Below are 12525 nucleotides of genomic sequence, written 5' to 3' on the forward strand. Positions count from 1 at the left end.
GATACAGGAGCTGGCTGGGGCATGGGTGTCGGGTGTTGAGGAGCATGGTGTCATTGCCCACAGGGGATGGGAGAGAGGAACAGGGAGAGGGGACAAGTGAAAGAACATGAGGGGCTGGCGCTGTCACAATGACCCCTCACTCCTAGGTTATTCTTTCCATGGCCTTGGCCTGAGAGAGGCCTGAATTCCAGGTCAGCTTTGCCTCTGACTAGGCTGTGTGACTGCACACGGCCACTTGCTCTCTCCAAGCTTTGTTGTCCTCACTTGTAAAGTGGGGATGATTATACCATCTACCCAATTTATCTCTTAATTCAGCAGCTGACATAAGGGAACCCCCCCCCGAAAGTGCCATGGACAAAAGAAGACTGCCACAAAGTTGTAGGAATGTGAAGGAGACTAGTTGGGAGACTGCCACCTGGTCCTACCCTTTGTTCCAGCCTGGGGGGTGAGGAGTAACTGGGGTCCAACTTCACTTACTTTTCTTGCCCTGGGGGAGGCCAGTCCTGGGCCTGGGGGGGCTAAAGCTGCTGGGGCTGAGGGGAGTGGTGCTGGCAGGGGCAGGAGTGGGGGAGTTGTAGAGGTAGGAGCCCACACCACCAATGTTCACCCCTGCAGAGAAAACAGGGGAGGTCAAGCTTGAGTCTCCAGCTCAGGGCCACAAGGAAGGCCCTGCTGTTCCCTGGCCTCTTCTAGCCTGGTACTTACCCCTGGGTCCGAAGAGAGCCCCATAGCATGGCTTGTGGCAATAAGGCCTCCCGTTGTGCTAGGCACAAGCAGAGGAAAGAGGGTTGCTCAGGGCTAACGGAGGGGTTGCCAGGTGTGTCTGTCCATTGGCCAGGGCTGGTGGGGTGGGAGGGTGAGCTAGCATGCTAGAATTGCCACTGTGGACAGGAGAAAGGGCAACAGCAGGCCAGAAAACAGCACTGCTTCTCTCCCCTCCCTGCCCAAAGGCACCAGGTCCACCAGCACAACTCAGGGATCCCAAGTCCTGGCTGGTAGGTGGTCTTGGTAGCTGACTGTTGATGTTGCCTTTGGTGAGCCTCCTGAGCAGAAATTGGGGACTGGTGCTTGGAGAACAGGGACAGACACAGGGCTGTGAGCCCTAGCCAGGTCTCACCTCTGCATGCCCTCCTGGGGACAGGACGCTGTGGCAGCGCTCACATTTCAGGCAGAAGCGATGCCAGTTCTTGCCCAGGGAGCTCACCTTCTCCGCTGTGGGGGACAAGATGGAACCGGGCTGTGGGGAGCAAGGCCAAGCAGCGGGCACCCCTATTCCCCTCCTCAGCCCTGCCAGCCCTGCTTCCTAGCGACGAAGAGGAGGGTCTCCGGGAGGCCAGTTCCAACCCGCCCGAGTGCCCTGCTCCCCAGAGGTGGAAAGGGGGTCTGAGACCCACGGTCGCCAGCTCCTCGGGTCCTCAGGGGATGCCCCATCTCCCTCTCCCTCCTCAGCCCGGGCCTCACCAAAGAAAACGGGTTGCTGGCAACGCGGGCAGGTCCAACTCATTGCTCCGCGCAGGGAAGCGGGCGCCGCACACAGTCGGCACCACCTAGGGAGCTCTTGTCCCGCCCCCTTCGCCGGTCCCTCCCACAGCTCAGCTTTGAGCCTCATTGGGCTGAATACGAGGCTCCTCGGCGCCTATTGGCCGCCAGAAATTTAGAAAAACTCCTCCTGGGAGACGGTTCCTTCCAAAATTAAAGCCTGCAACCTGTGGAGAGGAGAAGCCAGAGCTGGAAAGGAAGATAGCAATGAACACGCCTGCAAGAGTGGCACTAATTTCTGTCTTGGTACAAAGAGGAAACTGCCCAGAGTATAGACGCCATGAAGACACTGTTATTTCCCCAAAGTGAGGGATCAGGCATTCTTTGAAATGGTTTAATTCAGCCTTGACAGTCTCACAGGTTGTTAAGAGCAACGGAATCTGGAGTGCATCTCTGCTACTCTCTGGCTTCAGACAAATTACTTAAGCTCCTTCTGCATCCGTTTTATTTGTACAATGAGTATGATGACAATTCTCTACCTCATAGGATTGTTGTGGAAACTAGGGGAGTTAATATATGCAAAGTGCCCAAACAGCGCTTAGCACATAACTGCTATAAAAGTGATAGCTATCATTATGACGGATACCATAATGAACTCAAGGCTCTCTGTTTGGAAGCCTCAAAACCGGTCTGGATACAGTGGTTTGCTTGTGAGGGGCCCCTGGGGGGCACAGTCGGTTAAGCGCTGGACTCTAGGTTTCAGCCCAGGTCATTAAACCAGGATGGTGAGATAGAGCCCTGCTCTACACTGACAGTAAAGAGTCTGCTTGGGGGGCGCCTGGTGGCTAGTCGGTTGAGCGACTCACTTGGTCTCAGGTCATAATCTCGCAGTTGGCGAGTTCAGGCCCGCCTTGGGCTCTGTGCTGACAGCTCAGAGCCTGGATCTTGCTTTAGATTCTGTGTCTCCCTCTCTCTCTGACCCTCCCCCATTCATGCTCTGTCTCTTCCTGTCAATAATAAATAAATGTTAAAAAAAAAAAGTCTGCTTGGGATTCTCTCTCTCCCTTTCTCTCTGCCCCTCTCCCTCCCTCTAAATAAACTTAAAACAACAAAGGTTTGCTTGTGAAATTATGCCTTAAAAAAAAAAAAGATTTTAAAGTAATCTCTACAGCCAATGTGGGGCTCTACCACACAATCCCAAGATCAAAAGTTGCATGCTCTCCCCACTGAGCCATCTGGGCTTTATAATGCTTATTACATTTAAAGGTATAATTCAGACACTAGTTAAATATTCCTAGTTTCATTTTGAGGTGTTTTAATATTTGTTAAAAGTACCCCAGCAGTGCGTCAAAGGACACTTCAAGAAAATCCACAGAGAATGGGAGAAAATATTTGCAAACATGTATCTGACCAGGATCTAGTAATCAATATATAAGGACTCTCACAACTCAACAACAAAAAGACAACCCCATTTATGGTGCCTGGGTTGCTCAGTCAGTTGAGTGTCCAACTCTTGGTTGGGGCTTAGGTCATGATCGCATGGTTTGTGAGTTCGAGCCCTTGAGGTGTGGAGCCTGCCTGGGATTTTCTCTCTCTTTCCCTCTTTCTCTGCCCCTCCCATACTTATTCTCTCTCTCTCTCTCTTTCTCTCTCTCTGTCTCTCTCTCTCTCTCTCTCAAAATAAATAAATTTTAAAGAGACAACCCAATTTAAAAACGGGCAAAGAATGTGAACTGACATTTTTTCTAAAGAAGATATACAAATGGCCAACAAGCACATGAAAAGATGCTCAACATCATTAGTCATTAGGGTAACAAAAATCAGGATCACAATAAAGTATCGTTTTAGACCTATTAGGATGGGTATAATAAAAAATAGGAGTAAAAACAAGTGTTAGGGAGGATGTGTCAGAATTGGATTCCTCATATGCTACTGATGAGAATGTAAAATAGTGCAGCCCTATGAAAAGCATTCTGGCAATTCCTTGAAACGTTAAAGAGTTACCATATGACCCAGCAACTGCAATCCTAGGAATATACCCAAGAGAAATTAAAGCTTATGTCCACACCAAAACTTTTATATGAAAGCTCATCATCCTGCTATTCCCAATAGCCAAAAGTCCATCAGCTTATAAATGGATAAACAATGTGGTATTGCTATCTGTGATAGAATATGATTTAGCCATAAAAAGAAATGAAGTACTGACGCATGCTACAACATGGATGAACCAGAAATATGTTAAATGAAAGAAGCCAGACATGTAGAACCACATACTGTATGATTCCATTGGTATGATATGTCCAGAAAAGGAAAATCCATTAAGACAGAAAGTGGATTAGTGGTTGCTAGGGGTTTGGGGGTGGGACAATTGAGCATGTCGGCTAATGAGTATGAGGTCTTTTTATGGGGAGATTAAAATGATCTGGAATTAGTGGTGACAGGTGCACAAACCCATGAATATATTAAAAATCAATGAATTGTATACCTTAGAAGGGTGAACTTTATGGTACGTGAATACTTTCTCAATAATAATGCCTGAAGAGAACTTATTTATTTAAAACGGTAGCTCAGAGGGGCACCTGGGTGGTTTAGTCAGTTAAACGTCTGACTTTGGCTCAGGTCATGATCTCACGGTTCTGGAGTTTGAGCTCCATATCAGGATCTGTGCTGACAGCTCAGAGCCTGGAGCCTGCTTCAGATTCTGTGTCTCCATCTCTGGCCCTCCCCTGCTTGTGATCTCTCTCTCAAAGATAAATGAAACATTTAAAAAAAATTCTTTTAATATAATAAAAAAGTAGCTCAGCAAGGGAGGGGCAGGAAAGAGAACTGATTACTGTGTGCGAGTGCCCCAGCAGAGAAAAGAATACTTCGATGAAGTATTAGGTGGTAAAATGAAGACTTTTCTGGAATAAGCTCCTTTGTTTTGTCAAGTCAGCTCAGAAACAGCTGAAGAGGACGTACGCTGAAGTTACCCTGCAGCTGCCCTGCTCTCTGCCCTGCTGGGTGAGAGGAGTCGGTTTATGTCTCAGGAGTCAGAGACCCTCCCTGGACTTCAGTTCCCTCAACTGGGCAATGGAATGGGACTGGTGTCTGTGAACTTCCACTTGACACTCCTGTTTCCTCACTTGTCTCCATCAGTACTTTTTGCTTAAAACACTTGTTTTATCCTCCTTCTTGACTTCTAAAGGTGGAAGACTTTACACTGTGAAACAAACTTTTCTAGACATTTTCATTATTTGACTCTTGTTTGGGGAATGATTTCAAGATCCTTAGTTTAAAAAAAAATTTTTTAATGTTTATTTTTGAGAGAGAGGAAGACAGAGTACAAGCAGGGGAGAGGCAGAGGGAGAGGGAGAGACAGAATCTGAAACAGACTCCTGGCTATCAGTACAGAGCCCTATGTGGGGCTTGAAGTGATGAACAGAACTGTGAGATCATGACCTGAGCTGAAGTCAGACGCTCAACCAATTGAGCCACCCAGGTGCCCTTAGAGTTTTATAACTTTCTTGATGGGCTTTTTCAAACTCGCAAAGTATTAGTTTTAGTCTCCACTGATATTTACTCTTGTTTTCTGCTCCTCTCGTTCATTTCTTCTTAAAGAAGGCAGCTTGAGGTTCACTGCTTTTTGTTCTCTATAGTTCTCATGGACGTCTCCCTTTAGGAGTTTGGGAGGACTTCATTGTTGTTACTCTTAGACATTGTATATCTCCTTTAGGAAAGTTAGCTTCATTTCCCCAAGATCTATCCTTAGAATTTCCAGAGCAATCCTTTCCCAAGGCTCTGTAGCTCTTTGTGCTGGATCCCCTTGGACACATGCCTCAGCCTCCTAGATAGGTCATTTTTACCCTTTGCATCCAGCACAAGGCCCTGCACAAAGAAAGAAGCCTTGGAGTGTGAACACCATGCTGCTTTCACACAACTTGCACTGAGTCAGAGGGGCAAGTGCTCTGCTGCTTCTCTCTTCTGTGGCCTTCCTGTATTGTGTGGCTATAACCAACACGGTATGCCTTGTCTTTTCTATTTCAGTGCTTAGGAAACACTGGCTAAGGCACCTCCTTTCCAAATATTGGCCATCCATTTGTACATACAGCAAATCACAGTATTCCACTCTTCTTCCTTGCCTGGCTTCTATTATTCTGTCTCTAAGAGAGGCTTTATAAAGAATGTTAACAGGGAAAATGAACACTTCTTGTAGAAATGCACTTGTTTTACTGACAATGGCTGTCTTGAATACCTTGTGTGATTAAAACCTCTACAGCGATATTTTAACAAATACCACACATGCTAAGTCCAGTTGTGTGTAGGTATTACGTCAGTTATCAGGGTGGAGTCTGTGTCATCTAAGAGGCAGGCCCCTTTTCATAAAGGTGAATGTTCCCTTGGTGCCGCCCCATTCCCCCCTACTTCTTCACTGTCACAGCATCTGTACACTGTGTTACACTTATTTACTTGTGACTGAGATTCATCTGTGTATCTATATCACCAAGTATAGTGTGGGTGCTCAGTAAATGATAGTTACTATTATTTTTTTTAAGATTTTAGAGTAATATCTACACACAACCTCGAGATCAAGACATGCTCCACCGACGCCAGCCAGATGCATCTTTTACTAAAATCTATCACTAACACTTTTTACTTCATGTTTTTAAGATCTATTGTTAGGTACATATATGTTTTAGGATTGTTGTATTTCTTGATGAATTGACCCTTTTATTGTTGTGAAGCTGAAGAAATAAGCTTTTCAACTCTAGGTGGTGGCAAAGATAATGGCGCAAACACCTGAGCGCTGTCACACGGACAAGGCATTAGCGGCACTACTGAGCCCCCTGGAGAGAGGTCACAGGGAAGCAGATTTGGATTCTATCCAAGAAAAGAACCTTTTTACAGAGCCCAAACGTGAATGGATGTTTCAGACAGTAGTAAGCTTCCTGTGTCTGGATGTTATAAGTAACGGACAATAAACCGACTGATCGCCAGTGTTGCAGAAGGGATGCAAGCTCATACACAGACAGACTTTTAAGGTTTCTTTACAATTTGACAGTACATTATATGATTCTGTGATTCTGTTCCCAAAGAAGAGTGTAAAGTTTGTAAAGCAAGAGAGCACTATTAATATAGTGACAGGTGCCACCTACGGAGTACCAGTCACAGGCACTGTACCTGTTACTCCTGATGCTACAACAGCCTGATGAGGGGGTTCAATGCTACATTATCAATTGTACATAAAAGGAAAGTGGCTTGGAGAGGTTAAAAGATTTGTTCAAATCAGACAGACTCAAGACTCTCAAGCTCATACTCTTTCCACCCTCTGCTCCTAAGCATGGTTTCTGCTATGATGCCCATGTGTTTCAGTCTGAAAAGATACTATACTTGTCTGCACAATACCTCTGTACTTAAAGATAAGAGGACTTATCCAAGTAAATAATGGGTTGAAACAGACAGGGAAATGTCATTAAAATTTTTCCATGGCTTCTCAGTACCCTCAAGGTAAAGTTTTTGACTTGGCTCTAAGGCCTTACACCTTTCTAGTTCTAGCCATTTCTCCCGTTTCTCCCTCCAACCATAATAAATGAGCTTCTTAAACCTGCCGAATTCCTTCCTGCCCCAGGACCTTTGCAAAAGCGCTCTCTTTTCTGGGAACTTGCTCACTCAATATCTTCACCTCACTAATTCCTGACTAACTGTAGGTCCCCTTCACCTACCCAATACCAGGCTACTGGCTCCAGGCACTCTTTCCTACAGTATCCTGTGCTGGGGGAGGGGCCCGGGGGGGTACAACTGATGATAACTGTGTTTCGCTGCTTGAAAGCTCAACCACACAAGGAAGAAAAAGGCAAATGGAGGCTCATGATAAAGGGAGACAACTTCCTGCCCACTTCCCCCCTCCAATCTAGGCTTTGTCTACCCCATTAGTCTATGAGCTCCATAAGAGCAAGGACTAGGAATGCTTTTTCAACCACTGTGTATGCTTCCAATGCTTTGCTTAGTCTCTGGTACATAGTGCTCAATAAGTATTTGTTGGTGAAAGAATGTTAAATGTTATATACAAGTCTCCCTCAAACATGGGCAGGTGAGGGGAGTTAGGAGGGGATTGGTAGGAGTTGAGAGTTTTGGTACAACAAAAGCCCTGGAGCCAGGGGAACTTAAGTGCCTAGGAGTAAGAGCTCAGGAGTCTCTCAACATTCATGAGGATCAGTGTGTATGATGCAAACCAGAATATGATTTAAACTGATCCTGATTATAAATACTAGGTAACTAATAAAATGATGACTGAAAATTTGCTTTGGCAGCAAACCAGTCCCACTAATTACAGTCATTCACAAGCACTTAGTAATTAAGCTTAATTAGTATGTAGCACAATTATGTCTCATTAAATATATGGCAAATGAGAGAATGTGGCAAAGTGTTATGTAACTGTAAAGCACCTTAAAAATATGGCAGCTATAATGTGTCAGGCTAGCATTACAGTGGGTTTTGATTACAACTATAAAGTTCACTTATTTTATATCTTTGTAGACTGGTGCACATATATGACCATATACTTGACTTTCAAAGTATTATCAAAAACTTTGTTCCTAGATGACTCTTGAAAGGTTTCACTCAGTTCTGGCAAGTTAATGAAAAATTAGTCTTACCTCTTGATCACTGTGTTTCTTAACCTTTATTACCCATAACCTGTGTTCTCACTCCCTCTTCTGAATATCCCCTCCAACTCGTAAACTTTGTCATTTATATTACTTAAAAAAATAGAAACATACACACAAAAGAAAAACAGACTGAAATGCTTTCTTAAAAACACACCAGCAAGTCTATTTGACCTTTCCCCTTGTGCTCCACTTACCATTACATGAACCTGTTGAGAGCACTACGTATATAGCTACTTGTGGTTAGCTGCTTAGGGTTATTGAGCAGGCTAGATTTTGTGATTCAGTGGCATCAGCGAGCGCTAACTCAGAATCAAGATTATAGGAAAGGACCCTCTGATCCTTTACCATGGTTGCCTTCAACTTATGTTCATGAAGAAATCAACAACAGCTTCAAATGGTGGTTTTCCCATACAAAGATGAATTTGGTTTCTCAAATATCACTTGGAAATGTATATTTCATCTCAAAGTATGAAAGATAACTACATCCAAATAATTTGCAACATGAAAAATGTATTTATATGCTGGAAACTAAGAGGAAAACAAGAACAGTGAAACTTGGTGGTCAGCTTGCTTATAGACCTGACAGTTCATCAGCAAATTCCTCATCTAAGGTGTGGGGGGTAACTTCTTACAATATGCAAGAACAGTCCTTCCAGGTCATGAGAACATGTCAATGAAACTAAAATAGTTTAATCTTATGAATTCAAATGCAGATGCTTACCTTTTTTTACAGAAGAGTTTCTCAGTTCCTCTATGAAACTCAAAATCACAGAATCAGGAGTCAAGTCCCAGGCTCTTTCCCACTACAAAATGATTGGTCATTTCTCCTTCTTCTCTGGAGCTTTTGGAAGAGGCAGAGCTAACTCATAATCTCTTACTACCATCCCCCTTCCACCAAGGACAGGCTGGTAATTATCAGTATCTTGTGGGGACAAGAACTTGAGCATCCATCTTGTGATAAAAAGCCACAAAGAGAAAGATTACAAAAGCAAAGGCAGTGCTAAATCTTCGCAGCCCTATTGAGGACATTTTATTTTCTACTTAGAAGCATCGCCTTTGGGGGCACCTGGGTAGCTCAGTCAGTTAAGCATCCAACTATTGATTTTGGCTCAGGTCATGATCTCGTGATTTGTGGGTTCTAGCCTCACATCAGGTTCTGCACTGACAGCGCAGTGGGATTCTGTCTCCCTCTCTCTCTGCCCCTCCCCCACCCATGACTTCTCTGTGTCTCAAAAAAAAAAAATGGGTAAACATTAAAAAAAGAAGAATTTCTTTTGAAGAATCTCATCTCCACCCATTCCACATGAATTCAACAGTTTAGATTGTTCTGTAGGGCAGACTCTGCCTTTCCATGGTAAGCTTATGAGCAGGGCCTGGTCTGAGTACTTTATCCACCTGGCCATAGTGACTGTTTAGGGATAGGAATGTGGACCAAGTCACACTCATCTTCATCCCAGAGACTTTTTGGTGTTATTAGGAAAAATATACTTTTCATTTTCTAGATAGAAACCTATAAGTACAATGGCAGCTTGAGACTGTAGGGGCTATCTTGCCCCTGAGTGAAGAGAAAATGAGCAAAGCTCATTTCCTAAGCAAAGCTGAGGGAAAGGGGAAGAGAGGGTCCTCATGATATAGGATCTGATATAGTGATCATCTCTGATATAACTCTGCCCATTTCCCAGTTACCAAATAATAAATTATCCCCTATCCATTTTTTTCTTAAGCCTGTTTGAGTTAGGTTTCTGTTACAACCAAGAGTCCTAATTGATACAATATGCATCTTTATACAGGTAGAAGTGCTTCTTGTACTTTAGAATTGTATAAAGTTCTGACACTGAAGATAGCTTTATATACATATTTTCCTAACACAGGATTTTTAGGATAACTGTGTAAGAAAAAAGACTAGAAAATTATTAGAAAAATGTATTAGAAAAATGGGTCTTAGACAAGTTATCCAGTTAAAAAATGGGCAAAGGTGGAGCACCTGAGTGGCTCAGTGGGTTGAGCGTCCCACTTCGGCTCAGGTCATGATCTCATGGTTTGTGGGTTTGAGCCTTGCATCGGGCTCTGTGTTGACAGCTTAGAGCCTGAAGCCTGCTTTGGATTTTGTGTCTCCCTCTCTCTACACACACCCTCAGGCACTGTCTCTATCTCTCAAAAATAAATAAACTTAAAAAACATTTTTTTAAATGGGCAAAGAATTTGGACAGTTTTCCAAAGAAGATATACAAATGGCCAATAAGCACATGAAAAGATCCTTGACATCATTAATTATTAAAGAAATGCAAATCAAAACCATAAGGAGATACCCTTCTACATTCTCTAGGATGGTTATAATCAAAGAAGAACAACAGAAAATAACAAGTGTTAGGAAAGATGTGGAGAACATAAAACTCTCCCATTTCTGGTGGGAGTACAAAGTGGTACAGCTGCTATGGAAAGCAGTTCAACAGTTCCTCTAAAAGTTAAACATATTGTGATGTCACAGAAATGGCAAAGGAGAGAGCTACAAGAATCAGTCCTCCACTGAAGCTATCATTAAGCTGGCAAAAACTGATAGAAGCAACTTTTTTAGAACTTGGGATTCTAAATAAAACTTACAATGGAGTCCAACCAGTGGGGTGCTTAATGAAAGAAGCAGCTATTAAATATCAGTAACAAAATATTGTGGCATTTTTGTTTACCTGTCTAACATCCCTCATTCCTCAGTTTGGTGGTGGCTGTGGGACAGCAGCCCACACTCCGGGTGTGGCTTGTTAGTGCCAGGGGAGGATATATGTACTCTTAGTCTCAAAAGACTGTGGCTGTCAATTTTGCCCTGTCTAGCGGTTCCCTGAGGGACCCATGCTGAATCTGATGTCTACTTTGCCCCCTCAAGCTGAAGCAGATTTCCAAGTAGCATTTGTTGAAAGTATTTAAAGACATGTATACTATTGGTGGCTACCTAAGGCAAGAGACAGAGAATGGAACAAGCAGCAGATGGGGAGGATTCTGAGGCAGAAGCTACATGGGAAAATAAGGACTCTGAAGGGTTATCATGTGATTGGGGAAATCCAGCATGCAGAGTGCATGTTCGAAAAGAAATGAGAGGACCCTAGACTTACACCTTTGGCTGATTTTTGAGCTCCATGCAATCAGGAAGTGAAGGCTAAGGCAGAGTTTCAGGCAAATTGAAGTAGTGCCCTGGCTCAGAGCCAAGCTATAAAAGTCTGGACAGGTGATGGTGGTGGTGTCACTCCAGGCATTAAGGAAATTTCTGTCAGGTCACTGACTGGCTACTGAGATAATGGAACACTTCCAGTAGTCACACATACAACAAGAAATACAGTCTTAGCAAAAATAGTTCAGAAAAGTCAATAAACAAATGGATGACAACAGCCTTTAATAATCAACAACAGCAAACCCTGGGAGGGCGATCTGATTCCCAGATTGACACACTATAATATTCAAAATGTTCAGTTTTATTTTTTTTCTAATGTTTTATTTATTTTTGATACAGAGAGAGACAGAGCATGAGGGGAGGAGGGGCAGAGAGAGAAGGAGACACAGAACCGGAAGCAGGCTCCAGGCTCTGAGCTAGCTGTCAGCACAGAGCCCGACGCGGGGCTCGAACCCACGAATGTGAGATCTGACCTGAGCTGAAGTTGGAGGCTCAACCGACTGAGCCACCCAGGCGCCCCAAAAATGTTCAGTTTTAAACAAAAAAATCACAAGGTATAAAAGGAATAAAGAAAGTATGGTTAATTCACAGAAAAAACAAAAAGTTTATAGAAGCCATCTCACCACGGAAGCCCAGATGTTGGACTTAACTAAGCAAATATTTTATATCAAAGGTCTTCAATATGCTCAAAGAGCTAAAGAAAACAATAGACAGGGCACCTGGTTGGCTCAGTGGTTAAGCATCTGACTTTGGTTCCGGACATGACCTTCTGATTTATGAGTCCGAGTCCCACATTGAGTGAGCTCAAGCCCTGCTTTGGGTGAACGTGAGCCCCATGTCAGGTGAAAACAAGCCCCAAATCAGGTAAAACACGAGCCCCACTTTAGGGAGCCCTGCTTTTTTCTCCCCCTCCGCCTGCCCCTCCTGGGATTTTCTCTCTCTCTCTGTCCCTCACTCACTTTCGCCCCCCCTCAAAAACAAACAAACAAACAGACAAAAAAACTAAAGGAAACTAAGAAAATGAACAAATGAAGAATATCAATAAAGAGAAATTATTTAAATTAATATTATTTTAATATACATTTATTATCATAATATGATATAAGAACCAAATAAAAATTCTAGAGTTAAAATATATAGTAGCTGAAATGGAAAACTCACTACAGGGATTCAACAGCAGATTCAAGCTGGCAGAAGAAAAAAATGAGTGAACTTGAAGATGGACTACTGAAATTATTC

General features: G+C 43.5%; 1 protein-coding gene across 1 annotated transcript in view; it reads right to left on the reverse strand.

Moving 5' to 3' along the window:
* Positions 1-1840, reverse strand: part of CRIP3 (cysteine rich protein 3) — a 2869-nt gene extending 1029 nt beyond the window's left edge. Inside the window, exons 1-5 of the mRNA XM_029943893.1 lie at positions 1462-1840; positions 1118-1212; positions 706-763; positions 478-609; positions 95-120 (exon numbers count right to left, since the gene is read on the reverse strand). Of these exons, the coding sequence (XP_029799753.1) occupies positions 95-120; positions 478-609; positions 706-763; positions 1118-1212; positions 1462-1609 (459 nt within the window). The 5' untranslated portion in view covers positions 1610-1840. The remainder of the gene's footprint in view (positions 1-94; positions 121-477; positions 610-705; positions 764-1117; positions 1213-1461) is intronic.
* Between the last annotated feature and the right edge of the window lie 10685 nt (positions 1841-12525).

This window comes from Suricata suricatta, chromosome 7 (assembly GCF_006229205.1).
Source record: "Suricata suricatta isolate VVHF042 chromosome 7, meerkat_22Aug2017_6uvM2_HiC, whole genome shotgun sequence".
NCBI lineage: Eukaryota > Metazoa > Chordata > Mammalia > Carnivora > Herpestidae > Suricata > Suricata suricatta.